Source organism: Peromyscus maniculatus, chromosome 4 (genome assembly GCF_049852395.1).
Source record: "Peromyscus maniculatus bairdii isolate BWxNUB_F1_BW_parent chromosome 4, HU_Pman_BW_mat_3.1, whole genome shotgun sequence".
In the NCBI taxonomy this organism is placed as follows: Eukaryota; Metazoa; Chordata; class Mammalia; order Rodentia; family Cricetidae; genus Peromyscus; species Peromyscus maniculatus.
The window spans coordinates 99,916,569-99,938,790 of record NC_134855.1 but is presented as its reverse complement, the minus strand read 5'-3'; the positions used below and the strand labels follow the sequence as shown (position 1 = coordinate 99,938,790).

Here is a 22,222-nt window from a genome sequence, read left to right as displayed (position 1 = left end):
TGGTCCTCCCATTAGTGTTTTCTAGAGCCCTAGCAACACTCCCCAGTTCTTCTTTCTCAAAGTCACTGATTTTTAACTCCCCCCTCTCTCTCTCTCTCTGTCTCTCTTTCTGTCTCTGTCTGTCTGTCTGTGTGTGTATCCAGTATCAAGGGGGACTACAGTTAACTGTGATGTAAGCTGTGGACTCTTTCTGCAGAACCCTACGTGTGCGTGTGTCCACACAGTTTTGCACATGGATAATGTGGTTTACAGGTGCCGTTAAGGCCTCCATTAAGAATGACAGACAGATCTCTTGAGTTCGAGGCCAGCCTGGTCTACAGAGCGAGTTCCAGGACAGCCAGGGCTACACAGAGAAACCCTGTCTCGAAAAACAAACAAGAAAGCCTGTTTTCTGTTCTCCCGGGGTTCAGATCTTCAGTTTAGGTCTCTTTTGCAGTGACCTTCCCGCTCCTCATTATCTCGACCTTCAGTTACTTTCAGTCCATGCCGCTTCCTAAACTAAGTGTGATGACAAGTGTGGCCTCTTGCTGTCAGTCTGGTAGTGGCTCCATGTAAGTTTGAGGACAAAAGGCACCTCACCCACAGGCTCGTTTTGCATCTCTACACACAATGTCCCTCCTTTTGGGGTACCTGTCTTCTTCTTCTTCTTCTTCTTCTTCTTTTTTTTTTTTTGTTTTTCGAGACAGGGTTTCTCTGTGTAGCTTTGCGTGCCTTTCCTGGAACTCACTTGGTAGTCCAGGCTGGCCTCGAACTCACAGAAATCTGCCTGGCTCTGCCTCCCGAGTGCTGGGATTAAAGGCGTGCGCCACCACCGCCCGCTCTGCGCCACCACTGCCCGGCTCGGTACCTGTCTTCTGATCAGGGCCTCTACTAAGAAGTCACACGCCCTTGGGCACCCAGCCCCGTCTTGGGTTCTCTTGTTTAGATGGCCCCTTTTGGGCCCCTGGAGCAGTTCCCACAGCCTTCATCAGTGAGCGCTGTAACCGCCACTTCCCTCTGTTCGGAGTTGTGGGGTCCGGGCTGCTGAGGTTCTGCCTCAGTCCGGTTCATGCCCCCCACACCTTGCCAAGAAGTAGCTTCTCGGTGAAAGGCCCCTTCGTAGGTGTTTAACACACTTCTATATTCTGAAGTGACAGTCATAAGAAGACTACAAGGAACTTAATCATATTTTTCCTCTTTTTTCTAGGAAGTTATTGCTGACGCCATTTTAAATAACAAAATACCGGAAGCACAAACTTTCTTCAGGATTACTGGTCATCCCGCTCAACAGCTCCAGGAGCTGGTCAGGATCGGCCTAGACTTGGTGTTTGACAGTTTAAAAGGGAACAGTGTAGAGGAAGCCTCCGTGCTCTTGAGGAATATGGTGAGTGCTAAGAATCTCTTCGTCTCTGATGTGTAAGAAGACTCGACCCACTCCTCTTTTTTGAGACAAAGTCTCTATAGCCCAGGATGACCTAGAGCTCACTCTATAGCCCAGACTGGCCTCAGACTTATTCATGGTCCCTGCCTCAACTGTAGCATGTTGGGATTACAGGCATGAACCACCACACCTGACATCCCTTGTTTTCATTTGTTTTTAGGTACGGTCTCATTGTGTAGCCCAGGCTGGCCTTGAACTCACAGTCCTCCTGTCTCAGCCTCTCAAGTGCTTTACTGTCAGCCCCTCTGAGACAGTGTTGTCATAGGTATCACACATGTCATGCGCAGGGCCTCAGTTGTGCTGGAGGACAGTCTGTATTCTTCAGGTGACCCCTGACATCTCCGTTTGAACTTTCTGGTGCATCATGCACCAGCTCGGGGCTTGATGGTCCTCAGTGTTGCTTCACTTCAGAATGGAAGTCCTAGGAGAAGCAGGGCTTATGGGCTGAATTGAGATCGGGCCCTCCTCTGTGTGGCTGGAGTCTTGCCCAGGGTGACTTTCTTTCCGAAGGTGCAGACGTGCTTGTGGTCTCTGTCTGCCTCTGACTCCAGGTAAACCGTCACAGCAGTTTGCCGCAGTCTTGGCTCTGGTTGCCTGGTGTCACCTTAAATTGTTCTGTGTGTTGCCTTTGCTCTGGGAAAATAACTAAGGGCTCTGGGGACAAGCAATCAATACATAGAACTGATGTAGAAAGTAAATATTCCCAAGAGCAGAAGCCATATGCTCTTCTAGCAGAATCCACATCTACAGAAGAGCATTTCTGCACCTAACACATTTATGTTCAAATGGGTTCATTACAAATGTAAGCTTTAAAATTTCATTTATTTTAGGGCTTCAATGTGGAAGATGAGTTGCTCAAGATATGCTTTCATACAACTGATAAAAATATACGGGACTTTTTGGTAGGTAAAGGTGTGACAATGTAGCTTCTGTTTTTTATTTTGAGACAGGCGCTTGGTATGTAGTCCAAGCTGTCCTCCAACTCTTAATCCTTCTGCCTCAGCTTTACGGGTGCTAGGATTACAGGCATGCCTGGCTATGGATTACTTTTTTATTAGACCACTTTGGTGACATTTCTTAACTTTAAAATGAATAATTTTAGTATCTAGGAAATATACAAGTAAACATGATAACCTGTTTTTAATGGTTGAGTGTTTTCTCATTTGACACCATGGTAAAGGAAAATTTATATGAATATATATTAACTTAAAAATGCAGCTTAGTGGGTTGGCAAGGTACAGATAAAGGATCCTGCTGGCAAGCCTGACTGACACAGCCTGACAGCCTGACCCCAGCCTGACCACAGCCTCACAACAGCCTCACAGCCTGACCACAGCCTCACAGCCTGACCACAGCCTCACAGCCTGACCACAGCCTCACAGCCTGACCACAGCCTCACAGCCTGACCACAGCCTCACAGCCTGACCACAGCCTCATAGCCTGACCACAGCCTCACAGCCTGACCACAGCCTCACAACAGCCTCACAGCCTGACCACAGCCTCACAGCCTGACCACAGCCTCACAGCCTGACCACAGCCTCACAGCCTGACCACAGCCTCACAGCCTGACCACAGCCTCACAGCCTCACAGCCTGACGACAGCCTCACAGCCTGACGACAGCCTCACAGCCTGACCACAGCCTCACAGCCTGACCACAGCCTCACAGCCTGACCACAGCCTCACAGCCTGACCACAGCCTCACAGCCTGACCACAGCCTCACAGCCTGACCACAGCCTCACAGCCTGACCACAGCCTCATAGCCTGACCACAGCCTCACAACAGCCTCACAGCCTGACCACAGCCTCATAGCCTGACCACAGCCTCACAGCCTGACCACAGCCTCACAACAGCCTCACAGCCTGACCACAGCCTCACAGCCTGACAGCCTGACAGCCTGACAGCCTGACATCCTGACAGCCTGACGACGGCCTGACAGCCTGACATCCTGACAGCCTGACAGACATCCTGACATCCTGACAGCCTGACGACGGCCTGACAGCCTGACATCCTGACAGCCTAACAGACATCCTGACATCCTGACATCCTGACAGCCTGACAGCCTGACAGCCTGACAGCCTGACGACAGCCTGACAGCCTGACAGCCTGACGACAGCCTGACAGCCTGACAGCCTGACGACAGCCTGACATCCTGACATCCTGACAGCCTGACATCCTGACAGCCTGACAGCCTGACAGCCTGACAGACAGCCTGACAGCCTGACAGCCTGACAGCCTGACAGACAGCCTGACAGCCTGACAGCCTGACAGCCTGACAGCCTGACGACAGCCTGAGTTCTATCGCTGGGACCCACATGGTGGAGGAAGAGAACCCAGCTCCTACAAGTTGTCCTCTCACTTCCACACATACCCACTCTGCTACACACACACACACACACACACACACACACACACACACACACACACACACAAATTCCCTCCTCCCCTCCCTCCCTTCCTCCCTTCTTCCCTCCCTCTTCTCCTCTCCCTCTCTCTTCCTCCCCCTCTCCCCACTGTTTATTCATGGTGCTGTGGATCAAACCCAGGGCCTGAGGCATGCTAAATAGTACTCTACCAACTGCATTCTCCACCTCAGAATACAGTTACTAAATGGCATTTAATCTCATGGCTTTTGTTTTGCAAATGTTCTTAATTTTTGTGTGGTCATTGCTCTAATTGCTTTTTATCCAAGGTTGAAATTTTAAAAGAAAAGGAGTGTTTTTCTGAAAAAGAAAGAAGAACTGTAGACTTTGTTCATCAAGTTGAAAAGTTTTATTCAGGACATTTCCAAGAAAATGTACAAATGGCGTCCTTCCCCAGGTAGGCTCCTTAGTCCCCCGGGCAATAACAGGAGAAGATGGTGGGTGGCACTTCATTTATAATAATTGTGAGCATACTTTCCTTACATGGAACTAAGCCTCCGATCCTCTGGAAGGTAAAATTTGTATCTTAAAGAAGGGCATCAGCTGGGTGGGGCAGTGGTAGTGCACGCCTTTAATCCTAGCACTTGGGAGGCAGAGGCAGGCGCGATCTCTGAGTTCGAGGCCAGCCTGGGCTACAGAGTGAGTTTCAGGACAGCCAGGATTACACAGAGAAACCCTGTCTCAAAAAACAAAACAAACAATAACAACAAAAATTATCTATCTATCTATCTATCTATCTATCTATCTATCTATCTATCCATACATACATATATATATTGTCACTGTTTTTAGTTATTGGATAAAGGAACAGGACTATTTCAAGCACAAACCTGTCTTGGATACATTCCTCAAATGTGATAAAAAAGATGAGTTTAATGAACAGGACCATAGAATTGCACTGAATTGGGCTCACTGGTGGGATCAGCAAACACAAGAACGCATCCTTCTCCCCAGGATCAGTCCACAAGGCAAGTACAAAAGCGCCTGAAATATGAGCACGTTAGATGGGGAGTAAGTTAGGCATTAATGTTTTCATATTTGGGGTCTCTACTTTAGAATTCCTTTTGGTGGGGGAGGTTCACTTTCTTTAAAATTCAGTCGTTGAATTAAGACCCCTTGTTTACAAGGCTTTTGTCATGGCTTTACAGTGTGGTGGTGGAAAAAGTCATGGGTCCAATGACTGGATATTAGCAAAGCCAAAAGCCATCATTGCAGCTCCAGAGTGACAGTCTGGTTTTCCAAATAGTTTGTGAGTTTCTTGTGTAAATTGGGGATTAGTGTCACACTAGGCTCTGGAGCATGGCTAACTGGGTGAGCAATGACGAGCCAGCCCGAATTCTTGTTTGCAGTGCTAGCCTGAGTTTGCCGTGTTGCAGAGGAGAAGAAAGTTGACAGCTTCAGTGCCTGTTTCATGCGAACTCTGTAGTGAGGATCCCTTCACCCTACCTCTCTCTGTGGTGTTGATTATAAAATGAACAGAGAAAACCGTAGCAGTAGAGGGCCTGAGTAAACCACACGTGATAGGATACATGGAGTCAGTGTCAGTTCCGCATTGAGTTACAAGTCAGTAACCACAATCACTGCTATTTTAAAAGGCATTTTGTTCTTCACATAGACTACAAAGCACACTCCCCGGACGCCCTCTGGAAATACCTCACAGCTCGCCATGACTGGTCAAGCCTTAGCTTGTGGATTGAAGAATTTCAGACCCAGGGAACCGCGCCACCTCAGCAGAACAAGTGGCCCCCTCTGAGTGCTGACGTCATTGATCGGAATACTTGCTGCAACCGTTACATGAGGCATAAGATTTTAGACAAGCTGGCCAGGTACTGTAACCGTGAGATTCAGGTCCAGTGGGGAGGATAAAAGAAAGGGAAATTAAAAACATAGTAATAATAATCGTGGTGAAGGGAAGAATGCTTGCCTGGTGCCTGCAGGCTGTGTTCAGTGTGTGTGTTCACAGGTGTGTGCCTGCACACGTGATTTTTCCCTTTCAATTACCACACATTCAGTGCAGTCTTGCTTCATAACACAGCATTTAAAGGGTGGTTTTTTTGTTTGTTTTTTGGTTTGTTTTTTGTTTTGTTTTTGTTTTTCTTTTTTTTTTTTTTTTTTTTTTGGTTTTCGGAGACAGGGTTTCTCTGCGTAGCTTTGTGCCTTTCCTGGAGCTCACTTGGTAGCCCAGGCTGGCCTCGAACTCACAGAGATCCGCCTGCCTCTGCCTCCCGAGTGCTGGGATTAAAGGCGTGCGCCACCACCGCCCGGCTTTGTTTTTGTTTTTCAAGACAGGGTTTCTCTGTGTAGCTTTGCGCCTTTCCTGGAACTCACTTGGTAGACCAGGCTGGCCTCAAACTCACAGAGATCCACCTGCCTCTGCCTCCCGAGTGCTGGGATTAAAGGCGTGCGCCATCACCGCCCAGCTTAAAGGGTGTTGTTTTAGTGTTAAGGTGGTACAGAGATCCTCCAATTCCAGATGGAGGTTTTCCCCATGACACTTTGTACCTTCTGTTGTTTTATTTTTTGGGAGACAGGGTCTTCTGAGGTAGCCCAGATTGTTCTGGAACTTGCTACTTAGTGTTCTCTGATGCAGACTTGTCACCAGAACTTGAAGGAGCAAGTGGCAGGATGCAAGACGTAGATACCCCAAGATGAGGTGTCCGGTAACTGTGTCCACTCCTCTCGGACAACAAGTCACCACATCTGCTGTATGGCTTTGACCTGCAGAGGACTGTGGGAATAAGCTACAGAGCAGAGTGGCGATTTTAGATCATTTCTAAAAAGAAGTGTATTAGATCTAACCTGTGAACCTGCCATTTGTGTGGCTCAAAAGTAGTTGACTCTCAGGTTTGGTGCAGCTCAGTCTAATCTGTCTTCCTTTGAGGGAAGTTGGGTGTGCACATGAGCGTGTTTCTTCCTGTTTCACACGTGTTACTTTCCATTTGTACTCACTGGGGATGTGCTTAGGCTCCTGTCCTCAGCAGCGTGCAGATGCAGAGTCAGACAGGGAAGGGGAGAGCATCACCTAAGCCCCTCACTTCCAGAGTGGGCTCCTTCAACATCGGGTTTTCTAGTCTCTGTTCTCATTGCATTAATGCCCTTCTCATTTAATAAAAGTAAGATAGTGTAGATTTACATCATCAAAAATATTTGCCTTAGCATTTGGTTGTTTAAAAAAACTAATTTATCTGGTTTAATATGAATTGAAAAATTAATTCATGCTGGGCATGATGGCACATCTTCAATCCCAGCACTCTGGAGGCAGAGGTAGGCAGATCTCTTGAGTTTGAGGCCAGCCTGGTCTACATACTGAGTTTCAAGGCAGCCAGGGCTATGTAGAAAGGCTCTGTCTTGAAAAACCAATAATGATAATAATAATGATGATGATGATGAAAGATCATGATATTTATTATATAATTATATTGAAGAGGAAAATCATACCATTCTAATTGGATTCAGAAAAATCAGCTATCCAAACATAGATGCAAAGTCCCTTACCCAAAATATTGGTGTCTAAAAATAATCGTTCTAGCCAATAGTATACAAATGATGAAAAAGTATAAGCATTCTCTTTAGATTTGGAGCGAGAAGAGCCAGTAGTCAGTCCCTCTCAAATGCTCTTTGGGCACATTGTCACCTCAGGAGCAATTCCAGCAGGTCTTGTTTGGGTTGGAACACAATCTGATTTTAAATACATGTATGGAAATGGGAGTCACAAACCCATAGAAACAACTTGCCCTGAAGACAGCAAAGTTTACTTAAAGCTGCAGTGATCGAAACAGGGAAGACAGAAGAAAGAGCAGAGAGAGACTTGGACGTGTGCGATCGTTTGTATACAAGAGTGGTCCTGAAGAGCATTGTGATAAATGAGCAGGTATCTGGGGAAATGTGGCCCTGCACATTGAATCATTTCTGGGTAGACATAAAACCTAAGTGTCAGAATGCATAAGAGCTTGAAAGAGGCTCTTGGAGCCATGACCTCAGGAGGAGGCTGGCTTCCCAAATGTCTCAGGCGGCAGGGAAGCAGTTACTGAAACCAAGAAAACGTTTGGCAGGATCCATAGAGGGAGGTGCCAGCCAGTTTGCAGTCTCTATTGCTAGCCAGGCTAGCTCTGTTCCCTCTCCCTGACTCTTCTGTCCTGACTGGGCAAATCACAGCCAGACAGATGGAGCATCCAGCAACACAGCAGGGAAGAGTAGAGCTTAGGTCTGAGGAAAGAGCCCATTAGAACCAATTCCTGGATAGTTCACTGAAAAGGAAGCACAAATGGCCAGTGTGCTAGCTAGTTTTATGTCAGCTTGACACAAGCTATAGTCATCTGAGAGGAGAGAACCTCATTTGAGAAAATGCCTCCATAAGATCTGACTGTGGGCAAGTAAGTAGGGCATTTTCTTAATTAGTATTGATGGGGGAGGACCCAGCCCATTGTAGGTGAGGTCATCCTTGGGCTAGTGGTCCTGGGTTCTATAAGAAAGCAGGCTGAGCAAACCATGAGGAGCAAGCCAGTAAGCAGCACCCCTCCATGGCCTCTGCATCAGTTCCTGCCTCCAGGTTCCTGCCCTGTTTGAGTTCCTGTCCTGACTTCCTCAGTGATGGACTGTGATGTGGAAGTATAAGCCAAATTAACCCTCCCCTGCCAACTTGCTTTGATAATGGTGTTTCATCCCAGAAATAGTAACTCTATCTAACACAGCCAGTGAACATAGGAAAAGATTTCTTTTTCATTTATAGTAGTGGAAACATGAATTTATCTTTCCAAAATCTAGGAACAGCTGAAATGACTCACAAAGGTACAACAAAATGTAGTACAATCATACAACAGCATGCCACATTGCCATGAAGAACATTGCTGTGTCACCATGGATGAATGGCCAATGTCAAATAAAGAATTAGGGTAGAGGGGAGAGAGGCCCCCACACCCACCAATGCCTGAGGCAGGTGGGAGAGCTGGCCCTGCCCCCCACCAGCTGCAACACTCGGGAGAGCGGGCCCTGCACCTCTCCAGGGCAGCACAATAGAGCCAACCCTGTTGGTAGAGGTGTGGGTGAGCGAGCCCTGAAGTTGTAAGCGTGGGAGAGCTGCCCCCACTACTTGTCCGGGTGGGTGGGGGAGAGATGCCCCCGTTACCCCTCACCGCCTGTGACAGACAGCAAGCTGACCCTCCCTCTTATCAGCTTCAGTACTCAGGAAATGGGGCCCTGCTCCTGCCTAGGCAGCAAGTAAAGCTGGCCTTGTTAGCAGAGGTGTGGATGAGGTAACCCTTAGGGTGTGAGAGTGGGAGGGCTGGCCACACCCCCTTGTCCACCATGTAGTAGTGAGGGAAGGATGCCCTCCCCGTTGCCCCTGCCACCTGTGGTGGGCGAGGGGGCTGACCCTCCCCCTTACCAGCTGCAGCACTCAGGAAAGTGGACCCTGCACCTTACCTGGGCAGCACAGCAGAGCTGATCCTGTTGGCAGAGGTGTGGGTGAGCCAGCCTTGATGTTGCAAGCGTGGGAGAGCTGTCCCCATTACTTATCAGTCATGTGGAGGCATGGGTGGGGGAAGGGAGATGCCCCCCACCACTGCCCATCAACTCCTGAAGAAGGTACAAGAGCTGATCCTGAGGTCATAAGATCAGGAGAGCGGTCCCTGCCCCTCATCAGCTGCAGCACTCAGGAGAGTGGCCTCTACACCTTGCTTGGGCAACACAGTAGAGCTGGCCCTGAAGGTGTAGGTGTGGGAGAACTGACCCTGAGAACACGAAAGTCTGAGAACAGGCCCCGCCCCTTGCTCATCACCGCCAGGGGTGAACTAGCCAGGGCAATGTTGGAGAGCTCCCCCTGGTGGTGAAGACAGGGGTTGACCAACCCTGCAAACTACCCAGGTTATGTGTTGACCCATCCCCAAAACCACCCCATCTGTGATCCGCTGGGGGGATGGGGGTGTGGGGGGTGCCAGTCCTGCAGACCTAGGGCTTCGGGGTCTCCGTGACACAGCAGCAATTAGATGTCCAGGAAGAGTCCCAGTGAGGTCCAGTGTAGACAGTATAGCAGAGACCAGGGGCCTTGAACCCGACCAGTGAGTGATTCCTTGTGAAGAACGTCTGCAAGTAAAGATGTGTGGATAAAGGGGTTACTGTGTGACTCCCTGTGTCACACTGCAGCTTCCATGACGAGATTTTCCCCCTTCTTCTTTTTCTCCTTTTTCTCTTAAATTTTATTTTGTCTTATTTTGGGGTGTGGGGGAGAGATGGGTGGGATCGGGAGGCATCCCGATGTTAAAGACACAAAGAATAAATAAAAAGAAAGTTAAAAAAGAGTTAGGGCAGAGAATAAAATACCTCATGCTTCATTTTTAGTGTAAAGCTCAAAGTAGACAAAATCAAACCATGGATTATTGAGGTTGGTTATAGTTATAAAACTATAAATGAAAAGTTAAGAATTAGTTACCACAAAAGTCGGGCAGATAAGGGGTTGCTGTAGGGCACGCAGTGAGAAGGAATACACCAGTAGCTTCCAAAACACAAGTGTCTATAATCAGAGTACCAGTTATGTGGTATTTCTATTTTCAAAATATCTATAATTTTTTAAAATTTATTTTTATTTCATGTACATGAGTGTTCTGTCTGCATGTGTCTGTGTGCACCACATGCGTTCCTGGTGCTCATGGAGGCCAGAAGAGGGCATCAGATCCTCTGGAACTGGAGTCACAGATGTTTGTGAGTCACCATGTGGGTGCTGGGAATTGAACCCAGGTCCTCCAGAAGAGCGGTCTGTGTTTTAACCACCATGCCATCCCTGTGGCCCTTATATGGCGTTTCTTTTAACCCTGTATTTTTCATGATCTTTTTGTATGGCAGTTTTGATGTGTGTAGTAGTAAATTATTATAAAAGTAATATTTAAATGCAGATCTCCATCATTGTTTAGTAGTTGGTGTGTTTAAACTGCTGTGGCTCCTTAGCAGTTTTTGTGGACGTGTGTCTCATTTGAACCTTGCACTTCTTTAATTTCTCACCCTTCAATCCTGCCCCACAGGAGTGGGATTTTTCTTGCATCTGAACTAGAAGATTTTGAACTCTTCCTCCTGAGACTGAGCCGGATTGGGGGCATAATGCAAGACAATTTCCCCGTGCAAAGCTACAAATCCTCGGGAGGGTGGGATTTTCACTCCCACTTCATCCACTACTGTCTAGAGCACGGCCTACAACATCTTCTCTACGTCTATCTCGACTATTACAGGTGAGTGCTGAGAGCTGGCTCACACACGCATCCTCCTTCCAAGCTGCTTTGGAACTGTTTGGGGGGTGAATGGGGGCTTGAGACAGGGTCTCAAGGTAAGCTTGAACTCTTGACCCTCCTGTTCTGCTGCCTAAGTGGAGGGATTACAAGTGTGTACCATGTGCCTGCCTACATGACTGCTGTGATTTTGTGTGTTTTTAAGACAAGGTCTCACCAAGTAGCCCTGACTCACTGTGTAGACCAAGTTAGCCACAACCTCACAGAGGCCTGCTTTTGCCTCTAAAATTGTGGAATTAAAGATATCAGCTGCCCCGTTTGGCCCCTGAACGGCTTTGAGAAAACATTAAGCACCGAGAAACTGATCCTTCTGAAACAGTTTCTTCCTGTTATCTCAGGATTATGTTCAACTAAAGACACGTGTGTGTTTTATTGACAATGGTTTCATGTAGCATCTTATTGGCCTTTCAGATGACTTGAGATTACAATAAAATGATGTGTCTGTCAGTGGCAAAGCCTTTGTCTGTCACGTGCAAGCCCATGGATTCATTCACCAGCGCTGCATGAAAAAAATAATAGAATGAAAAGCACGTTTGTTTTAAAACACTTAAAAGAAGGATAGCCCTTAACAGAAAGATAGAATTCACTAGCAATTCTTGACTCTTTTCAGAGAATTCCTAAAAAAAAAAAAAAAAAAAAAAAAAAAAAAAAAAAAACTTTAATTTCATAGCCACTGCAAAATGGATTAATTAAAATTAATTAAAATTTATATAGATAAATTTACATAGATCAGCATATGTCCACCTAAGACCAACCTGTAGAATCCTGTCTATGGACATTGCTAGTTGTTACTGGGTCAGTATTAGTAGCATTAGATGTAGTCTTTAAAATTTTAAATGTGGCTGGGCGGTGGTGGCACATGGCTTTAATCCCAGCACTCAGAAGGCAGAGGCAGGTGGATCTCTGTGAGTTCGAGGCCAGCCTGGTCTACAAAGCGAGTTCCAGGACAGGCACCAAAACTACATAGAGAAACCCTGTCTCGAAAACCAAAAAAAAAATAAATAAGTAGAATATTAAATGTGTGTATGTGTGCACGTGTGGATGGGTGGGTGCACGTGTGAGCACATGTGGAGGCCAGATGTTGATATTGAATGATGTCCTCAGTCACTGTCCACCTACTTTTTTCAGGTATGATCATTCATTGGACCTCAAACTTGCTAGTAGGCTAGACAGCTGGCCATTGGGTTCCAGGCAATTCCCCTGTCTCTACTCCACCTCTCTAGAGCTGAGGCTTCCGACTGCTGAGTCACTTAGATTTCATGTGTGGGCACCGGGTATCTGAATTCAGCTTCTCACTGTTGCACAGCAGACACTGTCTCTCAGTCAAACGCAGACATTACCAATGTGGCTAGTCTTGCTGGCCAGCTGGCTCTGGGGACCTCCTGTCTCTGTCCTCTGGGGCTGCAGTTCTGTGTGTTTCTGGAAATCTGAACTCTGGTCCTCATCATGCATGCATGACATGTGCTTCAACCCCTGAGCATCTCCTCAGCCGTGGGAGCCCATTTAGGCTTTACCCAGCAGGTCCACATAGAGGATGATTGGACCACGGGCCCCAGGTGTCTGAGATGGTCTGCACTTGGCTGTGCTGGGGGGGAGGTCTTTTGCTCCACCCCTTGGCATTCCTTTAAAAACTCTAGGGCAGAGACAGTCAGAGCCAGTGGATAAGGATCCAGGCCCACCCGAGTTTATCCTGTGTTTCTGTTTCTCTCCCCTCCTTATTTCTAAGTCTCTTATCCCTCATTCCTCAAGAGTCCCTGGGGTAAATAAATGTGGGGGCTGGTCCCCCACACTCACCCCCATCCTTTACATGCTTTTATGTGTTATTATACCTCTCTCCCTCTCTCTGTCTCTCTGTCTCTCTCTCTCTCTTTGTGTGTGTGTACTCAGTGTAGGGAAGGAGAGGTGTTTGTCTGTCTTACTCTGTAGCTCAGGATGAACTGGAACTTAGAGGAGTTCTCCTGCCTTAGCCTCCTGAGCACTGAGATTACAGGTGCCAGAGTTTATGTTCTTTTTTGGCATTGCTGGCATCCACCCCAGGGCATTGTGCTTGCCAGGAAAGTGTTCTGCTGAGCTACAGACCCGGCTGATTTTCAGAGTTTTTGAGACAAGGTTTTGCTGTGTAGCCCAGGCTGGCCTGGAATGCATAATGCTGCCTTAGACTTCTACACCAAAATTGCTTTTCTAATGCTAGCTATCACCTCTCATGTGATAATCCCAAAGGTGTTTGTTTGTTTGTCTTTAAATACAGACTTAGTCCTGGAAATTGTCCTTTTTTGGAAAAGAAAGAATTACATGAAGCTCACCCTTGGCTTGAATTTTTGGTTCAGTGTCGGCAAGTTTCCAGTAACTTAACAGGTATTATGTTCAGAACTAAATACACAACCTTTCCCTAGGTCAACTGTGAGTCTATTGATGGGCATTTAACTTGGGAACTCTTTAAGTTAATCCTTTGGTTGTATTCAAATATCTGACTGTAATCCAGCTCACACTTTACTAATGAAATAGAAAACTAAAAGAAATGTTAGCCTCTTACCTGCCAAGAGAAGTCAGAATTGGAGCGGAGAGCTTTGTGCTTAGATTTCCTTCACTTCTGCCACCCCGTCACCCGCCCACCATCACAGGCTCCGCTCCTGCTCTGGTAGATTGACACCCACCCTTTCTCACAAAGAATTGGTCTGCCTTCTAGATACCTGCTAGGAATCTTCCCCTCCTCCTCTCCTCTGTCCCTCTCCCTTCCTCCTTCCTTCCTCTTTTCTCCTCCCTCCCTCCTCCCTCCCTCCTCCCCTCCTTCCCTTCCTTTCTTCCTTTTTTCCTCCCTTCCTCCCTCCCTCCTTCCCCCCTTTTTTCCTGCCCTTCCTCTCTGCCTTCCTCCCTCCCTCTCTCTCTTCCTTCCTTCCTTCCTCCCTCCCTCCCTCCCTTCCTTTTTTCCCTCCCTTTCTCCTTCCCTCCCTCCTTCTATTCCTTTGCTGTGTTAGGGCCTCTCACATGCTAAGTACATATGCCTCAGGCACATATGTGGAGGTCAGAAGACAACTTTGTGGAGTCTGTTCTCTCCTTCCTCCTTTAGGTGGGTTCTAGGAACTTATAAATCTTTTGGTCTGAAGCTCCAAATTGAAGAAAAGAAACTCACGTGTGTGTGGGATGTTGTGTCCTTGGAAGGGAGCTTCTGAAACAGCTGGTTTGACTATGACCAGACAAAAAGCCCTTTACCTCCACGCATTCTAGCTAGTAGTGTTCTTCCCAAATTCTGGAGAAAGGTACAGGACAAGCGCTAAACATCCAGCAGTGTCCACAACCAGTCTTTTGTGTAGTGCCCAGTGTTGTTGGGGTTACGGGTGGTGGTGCACACCTTTTAATCCTTGCACATGGGAGGCAGAGGCCAGCAGATCTCTGTGAGCTCAAAGCCAGCTTGATCTACATAATGAGTTCCAGGCCAGCTAGGGCTGTATAGTGAGACCCTGTCTCAACTGAACAAACAAGGGAAGCCACCTACAGCTCTCCACAAGTTGACACCTAAGTAGACTCAGTCTGGGCCTATGGGAAGGTGGCTGCCCACAAGTGGTCATTGCTAAAATTGTCATGTTTCCTTCCAGTTTCTCTCTGCTTTCTTTGCATGACTACTCTTACGTCATTCAACAGGGATCCTTGGCTTCTGGGTTGTGCAGAGTATAGGAACCATCTGTGTTTTGTACAACCTACTCATGATGACCCACAAACAGTAACACTGGATTTTATTTTGTTATATCACTGCTGGTACAGTTGACTTGAGGCATCTAATTAAGCCCCCTTGCTGCCAGGGAGCTGGGGGGGGGGGCTTAGCATGTCTTTCTTTCATTGTCAACTGGTTATTTCTTTTGTCCATAGGGTATTATTCCTTTAGAACGTCCCTTGTTGAATTTTTCTCTTGACTCTTTATGACCTTTATGTTTTCTTTCTTTGAAATCTTTGTTTTTATGAGATGAGCCTTTTGAGTTTGTCCACCCCCGCCGCCATGTCTTTTCATTGCTTTTAAACTTAGGAAGTCGTTCTTACTGTGGACAGAGTTAAAAGTATCTTTCTCAGAATTGTCTCTCTCTTAATTTAGTAATTATCCCTTTTATTTTCAGATCCCAAACTGATCTTCCAGGCTAGCCTTGCAAATGCTCAGATCTTGATTCCCACCAATCAGGCCAGTGTGAGCAGTATGCTGTTGGAAGGACACACCCTCCTGGCTCTCGCTACGACCATGTATGCTCCTGGGGGTGTCAGCCAGGTACGGGCGATGCTCGGACTTTCTGTGGTGAAATAGGGTTGATTTTAAACAGATGACCCGGATTGTCTAAACCTTAGCTGGTGCTAAAGCATGACTGCTTCCAAAAATCCTGTTAATGGTCCAGCATGAAACAGGTAAATTCACAGTTCTGTGTCCTGAGCTGAAGTAGAAGTCATGCATGGACAGACATTCTCTGTCCCTCTGGTATGTTTTCTATAACTCCAGGACAGAAGCAGGATCGGGTTACTTCTGACTTGTGATATGTCTTTGCTGTTTACCCTTTTAGAAAGTTTATTTGAAAGCATAATTTTTAGCTTTCCCTATAAATTCCTTTGAGGGACCATGTGTGGATGTGCTCCTCTGCTTTTTGAACAGACAGTGTGGCTGGTTAGAGGGAGAGAAGTTGTTGGATGTCTCATCCTCTGTGGTTTCTTCCTGGTGGGAATTACCCTCAGATTGCTGCATAGTACTCACATGGCTAAGCTACTCACACCTGCTTTTAATCACCAGTCAGAAACTACAGGTCAAGAAAGGACTAAGGAATCATCTGTTTTGATAGCATTCATTTGTTTGTTTGTTTCTTAATTTGTTGTTTTGAGACAGGGTCTTACTATGTAGCTCTGGCTGTCCTGGAACTCACCGTGTAGAGCAGGCCTCTGCCTCCCAAATGCTGGGGTTAAAGGCCCACGCCAACATCGCCCTGGCCATGTGATTGGGTTTTCTGAGGCAGGTTCACCTCTAGTCCAGGTTGGCCTGTAATTCCCTCTATAACCCAGGCTAGTCCTGAATTCTTAATGATTCTCCTGCCTCAGCTTCCCAAATGCTGGACTATATACAGATACCACCATGTCCAGCAGTAACAGCTGTTAGATCTTTTAAGATATTAATGTATGTGGAATATAAATATTATAAACACTGCAGTGGAGATGGCTTTTTTTATTTCTTCAAACAACCTGTGGTTTGAGAACAACAAATCTAGCTCTCTTCCTAATCTTGCAGAAATGGAGGCTTGATGTTAAACATCTAGTCCAATGTCATGCAGTCATCCAGTCCTAGCCTTGAATGACTGTTTTGTGGATGCTGTTTCATTAGGAGCCATCTTCTATAGGGACTGGTTTTTAAATCTTCAAATATGTACTATCTAAACATCACCCCCATCTGTAATGTGTCCTCTCGCATAGGTCATTCAGAGTGAAGACAGTGAGAACTGTCTGAAGAAAGTGGACCCCCAGCTCCTGAAGATGGCCTTGACACCTTACCCCAAGCTCAAAGCTGCCCTCTTCCCACAGTGCACTGCTCCTAGTGTTCTGCCCTCGGACATTACACTCTACCACCTCATTCAGGTATTTATGTGTATTTATGTGTATCAGCCAGCTCTCTTTAAACACTTGGGATAAGGAATGTGGCAAGGACAGAGCTATGAGCCTGCGCCCAGAATGACGTGGAGCCCTGTCATTTGGCTTCTATTTCAAAGGGATGTGCAGACCCTCTGAGGCTGATTCAGAGTGTGATTAGAAGCATCTTTTACCCATATCTCAGTTCAACAGGTTTCTTCATTACATATATATTCAAAGTGTCTTCAATCCAGCAGAAGCTCTGTTGTTCTTTGGAGATGAAATCTGCCCTGCTCTAATGTGAAGAACTCTTGGTGTGGGCAGTGCTGCTTGAAAGTGTGGTTCTCAGATTTGCCAGGACTGTTTGTTTCTAGAATGCCATAAGATTAGCAGCCTGGGCTAGAGTGCAAGTCCGTCATGCCACTTAGTATACCCTCGAGGTCAGTTTTCTGTAAAGAATTTTTCAAGGCATGGGGCTGGGGAGATGGCTCAGTGGTTAAAAGCACTGGATGCTCTTCCAGAGGACCTGGATTTGATTCCAGCACCCAGATGGCCACTCACAACCATCTGTAACTCTAATTCTGGGAATCCAGTGCCCCCTTGTGGCTCCACAGGTTCTAGGCACACAAGTGCTGCATATACATACATGCAGGGAAAACACTCATCCACAGGGATTCTTAAAGGAAGAACCTCCTGGTAAAGACAGCCTTGTGCTGGCATGCAGAGCAGGACTGTGTATAGCACTAGTATACACCAGATGCTTCAGTGACTCAGGGCTTTGCCCAGAGTTGGCTCAATGTAGTGACTCTCCTGTCTCAGTGTCTCAAGTTCTGGGATCAAAGGCATACAGAGTTCCTTGCCTCTAAAGCATTTGAATCAACTTCAGACAAACCATTTCAAGTTCTCTTTTCTTCTTGACTTACATACTTTTATTTTGTTTTGTTTTTTTGAGACAAGGTCTCATGTGGCCCTGAAACTCGATATTTAATCTAGGATGGCCTTCAACTCCTGATCCTTCCTCTTCTAAGTGCTGGGATTACAGATGTGCACACACCTGGCTAGTTATTTATTTATTTTAAAGCAATGTCTTACTGTGTTGCCCAGGCTGATCTCCTGTGCTCAAGGGATCCTCTCGCCTCGGCCTCCTAATGCTGGGACTGCGGGCACATACCACTATGCCTGGGGCCCAGGTAGTTCTTTCTATGTGTGCACTTTTATGTTCATGTGGATCTCCACGTGTGTGCAGGTGCACACGTAGCCTGTGTATGTATCGGTAGCCTGTGTATGTATCGATCAAGAGACCAACCTTGAGTGATGGTCCTTAGGAGTGGTCTCATGTTCTCGTCTGTCTGGGGTGGTGGAGGAGTGGTGTGGTGTGAGGGAGGGACCACGTTCAAAGAATTTATGTTTAGAGAAAAGGCATTTAGCTGTGTTTGGTTCCAGGGAACAAAGTTAGGGCCTCGAGTGGGCTGGCAAACCTTTTACCCGAGTCCTAAGAAGTAATTCCCTCTGGAGGTTTTCTCTCGTTTTATTTGTTTTAGGGGCAGTCAGCTTTTGCGTCTGACTGACTTTTCCTCTTTTTCAGTCTTTGCCACCCTTTGATCCTAGCAGATTGTTCGGCTGGCAGTCTGCCAACACACTAGCCATAGGAGGTAAGTCATGAGAGTTCTTGCTTTGGAAGCATTTAGGTCATGCTGAGAGTAGATGTTTTTATACATAAAGTTAATCCCTTTTTCCAGTGCTTTTTACTCTAAAAATAAAAGTAATAGAAGACACATTCCTGGAATCTAGTTGAGAACATGTAAGTTGCAAGTCTGTGTTGAGTTTCCAGGACTGCGTGTTACAGAGCAGACACGTGCCTCTCTGTAGCTCTTCTTTTCAGAATGCCCTGTTTTGCGTGTTGGTGTTGACAGGCAATAAATTATGGTTCCACCTTGTAATGACTGTTTGACCTTGAGCATATGTTTTAACCTTTCTTCAGTGTCCTTTAAGGCTAATAATAATGTCCCTCTCATGTGTTGCTGTAAGGAAGAAGACAGGTGTTTTTGGTGGGTTGCTTGATACGCTTTTGAGACAGGGTCTCGTATAGCCCAGGTTGATCTTGAACTTGCTGTGTAGTCCAGATTGACCTTAGATATCTGATCCTCCTGCCTCTACCTCTAATGCTGGGATACTTGAGTTTCCCACCACATCTGACTTCTGTGGTTCTGGGATCAAATCCAGGGTTTTGTGCATGTGAGACAAGCACTGTACCAACTCAGCCACAGCCTCAGCCCTGAGAACAAGGTGTCCCACAGCCTCCTTTATCACAGGCCAGGTCCTCACACAGCTGTCCTCTGTAGGACAGAAGAATTGAGTTTTGTGCCACTCTAAGCACTCAGTTTCTGTTCCTCTTGAGTTTAGGGTTAGTGTTTAATATCATCTGTGATGCCTCTGTCTCCATGTGTGTGATGTTAAGTTCATACTACCTACGATCATGGAAGTACCTCAAAAATGTTTGACCTCAAAAATACAGTAGATGTGTATCAAACATATTGACTACCTAAAAATGAATTTTCTGATCAAGCACTCTAGCCCTGAGCTGTAATCTCCAGAAATAAAAAGTGAATTTTTAAGCCAGGCGGTGGCAGTGCACGCCTTTAATCCTAGCCCATGGGAGGCAGAGGCAAGTGGGTCTCTGAGTTCGAGGCCAGCCTGGTCTACAGAGTGAGTTCCAGGACAGCCAGGGTTACACAGAGAAACCCTGTCTTGAAAAAACAAAAAAAAAAAAACAAAAAAAAAAAACACAGGAATTTTCTAATGTATCTGTTTTATAATATGAAAATGTTATATAGACCTTGTGCAGAATGCTTGCAGCAGGCAGCTACAAGTTTCCCATGGAGGTGCTAACAGCCCATACATGGATAGTTGTGGTGATATTTTATTTATGCTCTAACAAATAAAATTTGCCTGGGGATCAGAGGCAAAGCCAGCCATTGTATTAAACATAGAGGTCAGGCAGAGGTAGTACACACCTTTAATCCCAGCATTGGGGAGGCAGAGATTCATCTGGATCTCTTGTGAGTTCAAGGCTACATTGGGAACAGAGCCAGGCATGGTGGCACACGCCTTTATGGTCCTGGTGAGTGAAGGGTGGCATGCTTTGCTTTCTTCCCAGATACAGCCAGTCATCTCCCACATTTTTCCAGTCCTCACCTGGTGAGTAAATACGCTATAGTGGAACGTCTGAATTATGCATATTACTTACATCATGGACGCCCATCATTTGCCTTTGGTACTTTTCTGGTCCAGGAGTTAATCAAGAGTAAGACTCCCAAACAACTGTAAGTGTTAAGAGCTTAATTTCTGTTCTTGAAAAAGCAGTGTATTTTACTAATGCATTTTAAAAAGTAGTGAAACTGATCATTAACAATGTCGTAATTTGCCTTTGTTTTGATTTAAATGTTTGTATTCTTTGAGAATTCCATACGATGCATTTTGATCATATTCATCCCCCTCCCCCAGTTCCTCCCAGGTGTCCCCGCCTCCCTACTTACCCAGCTTCATGTTCTGTGTGTCCCTCTGTCTCTCTCTGTCACCCTCACTCCACTTGTGGGGACTGAAGACAGCTGAGCTGAGGTCTGGCCAGTGCACCAGGTGTCACTCCACTGAAGAGAACTGACGCCCTTTCCCAGCAGCCATCAGGTGTCAGCAGCTCCTCAGCTGGGAGTGGGACTCGGCGCCACCGCCCCTGCCCCACGCTGGGGTTGTGTCTGGCTCAGTTGAGCTTATGCGGTCTTGTGCACACTGTTCCAGTGAGTTCCCACGCACTCCGCCCCACTGTGTCTGGAAGACACTGTTTCTTGAAGTCATCCACCACCTCTGGCTCTTCCAGTCTTTTGGTCCCTTCCACATAGATCCCTGAACCTGGAGGAAAGGGATGTAACATGGCTGTCCCAGTTAGGGGCTGAGCCCTCTGAAGTTTCTCATCCTCTGCATGTTGATCGGTTGGGAGTGTCTGTGATAATTGCCAGTTCCTGCACAGAGAAGTGTCTCTGATAAGGGTTGAGCAATATACTGATCTGGAATTCAGGCTTAGACTCTGTTCAGACTCCAAGCAGTCCCAGGTCACTGAGGTGGGTGGGGACAACAGGCATTGCATTCAGTGGTGATCTTGGTGTTCTATGTGCCTTTTTTTTTTTTCATTTCAAGTTTTTTTGGCTTTATTGTGTATAATATTTGCTAATGGAAAAAGTAAAACAACTCTCGTAAAAGAGTTATTGATATTTTAGAGTCACATGACATCTGCTCAGGCACCAAGCAGCTGCAGCAGAAGATTCCATACAAAGGTGCATTTCATATTCACGAGCTGTCCTTTATATTCCGTTTCAGAATTGGGAGAACTGTTTGATGTAATTGACAGGGAAGTATGGTTTTTGTTTTGTAATTAACACAGTGATGTATTTTAAACTTTGTTTTAGTAGTAGTTTTTCATGGTAAAGTAGTTCAGAAAGTGGGAGTGAAAGACAGGAGTCTGGTCTCCAGTTCTTGTTTATATTGCTAGAAAACTTTCTACGTACAAAATGTACATCTGAGTCCTCTAAAGTGTGCTTTCGAGCTTGAGAGGTGGCTCGGTGATTAGGAGCACTGATTACTCTTCCAGAGGACCTGGGTTCAATTCTAAGCACCCACATGGCAGCTCACAACTGACTGTGAGTCCAGTTCCAGGGGATCTGATGCCCTTTCCTGGGCTTCCATGGGCAGTAAACACACATGATGCACAGACATACATTAAGACAAACACTCATACATATGAAATAGAAATAAATCTCAAAAAATAAGGTAGTATTGATTTTCTAGGTAGCTCCTGTTCACACCCATACCATACTCAGATCCCAAGTCCAGGGCTTTTGAAAGTTCTTCATGTCCCCTGGGTGAAGGTAGAAGTTGCAGTACTTTGGAGTATGAATAGGTGCTTTAAGAGACTGTAAATCTAGGGTCAGCAATACAGCTCAGCAGGTAAAGGAGCTTGCCACCAAGGCTAACAACCTGAGTCTGATCCCCAGGACCTCTGACCTCCACACTCATATATATATGTACATATATGCTCCTCCACCCTCCACCTGAGTGACCAAATAAGCTGACTTGGGGCTCCTGGTACCACAGCTATTGCCGTACCTGCCAGCTCTTCATTTGCCCGTTAGCAGTGCCAGGCTTTGATAACATAAACACAGCTGTCTCCCAGACAAGGTACGGCACCCGGGACCGATGTGGGCAGGCCTGTGATGAGGGGGGTGTGGAGAGCAAGCAGTGTGCTGGCTGTCACAACTTGAAACGAGACTGATTTGTCCCTGCAGACATACTTCAGCCACAACAGCTAACCCACCAGGTGGGTTAACCAGCTGACTCGGGTCTGTAGTCTAGTCGCACGTCAGCCATTCTGTGGAAACAGCTGTGGAAACCGTCTACCTTTATAGAAGAGGCAGGGATTGGTTTTGGCCACACGCCACACAAATCAATAATGCTGCCACATCCATTAAG

General features: G+C 46.5%; 1 protein-coding gene across 1 annotated transcript in view; it reads left to right on the top strand.

Annotated features, from left to right (window-relative positions):
• Spg11 (SPG11 vesicle trafficking associated, spatacsin) overlaps positions 1–22,222 on the top strand; it is a 76,773-nt gene that overhangs the window by 29,866 nt on the left and 24,685 nt on the right. The window contains exons 11-21 of the mRNA XM_042276101.2: positions 1,187–1,363; positions 2,251–2,322; positions 4,112–4,239; positions 4,635–4,810; positions 5,458–5,668; positions 10,856–11,059; positions 13,365–13,471; positions 15,223–15,368; positions 16,550–16,711; positions 18,288–18,354; positions 19,860–20,025. Coding sequence (XP_042132035.2) covers positions 1,187–1,363; positions 2,251–2,322; positions 4,112–4,239; positions 4,635–4,810; positions 5,458–5,668; positions 10,856–11,059; positions 13,365–13,471; positions 15,223–15,368; positions 16,550–16,711; positions 18,288–18,354; positions 19,860–20,025 — 1,616 coding nt within the window. The remainder of the gene's footprint in view (positions 1–1,186; positions 1,364–2,250; positions 2,323–4,111; positions 4,240–4,634; positions 4,811–5,457; positions 5,669–10,855; positions 11,060–13,364; positions 13,472–15,222; positions 15,369–16,549; positions 16,712–18,287; positions 18,355–19,859; positions 20,026–22,222) is intronic.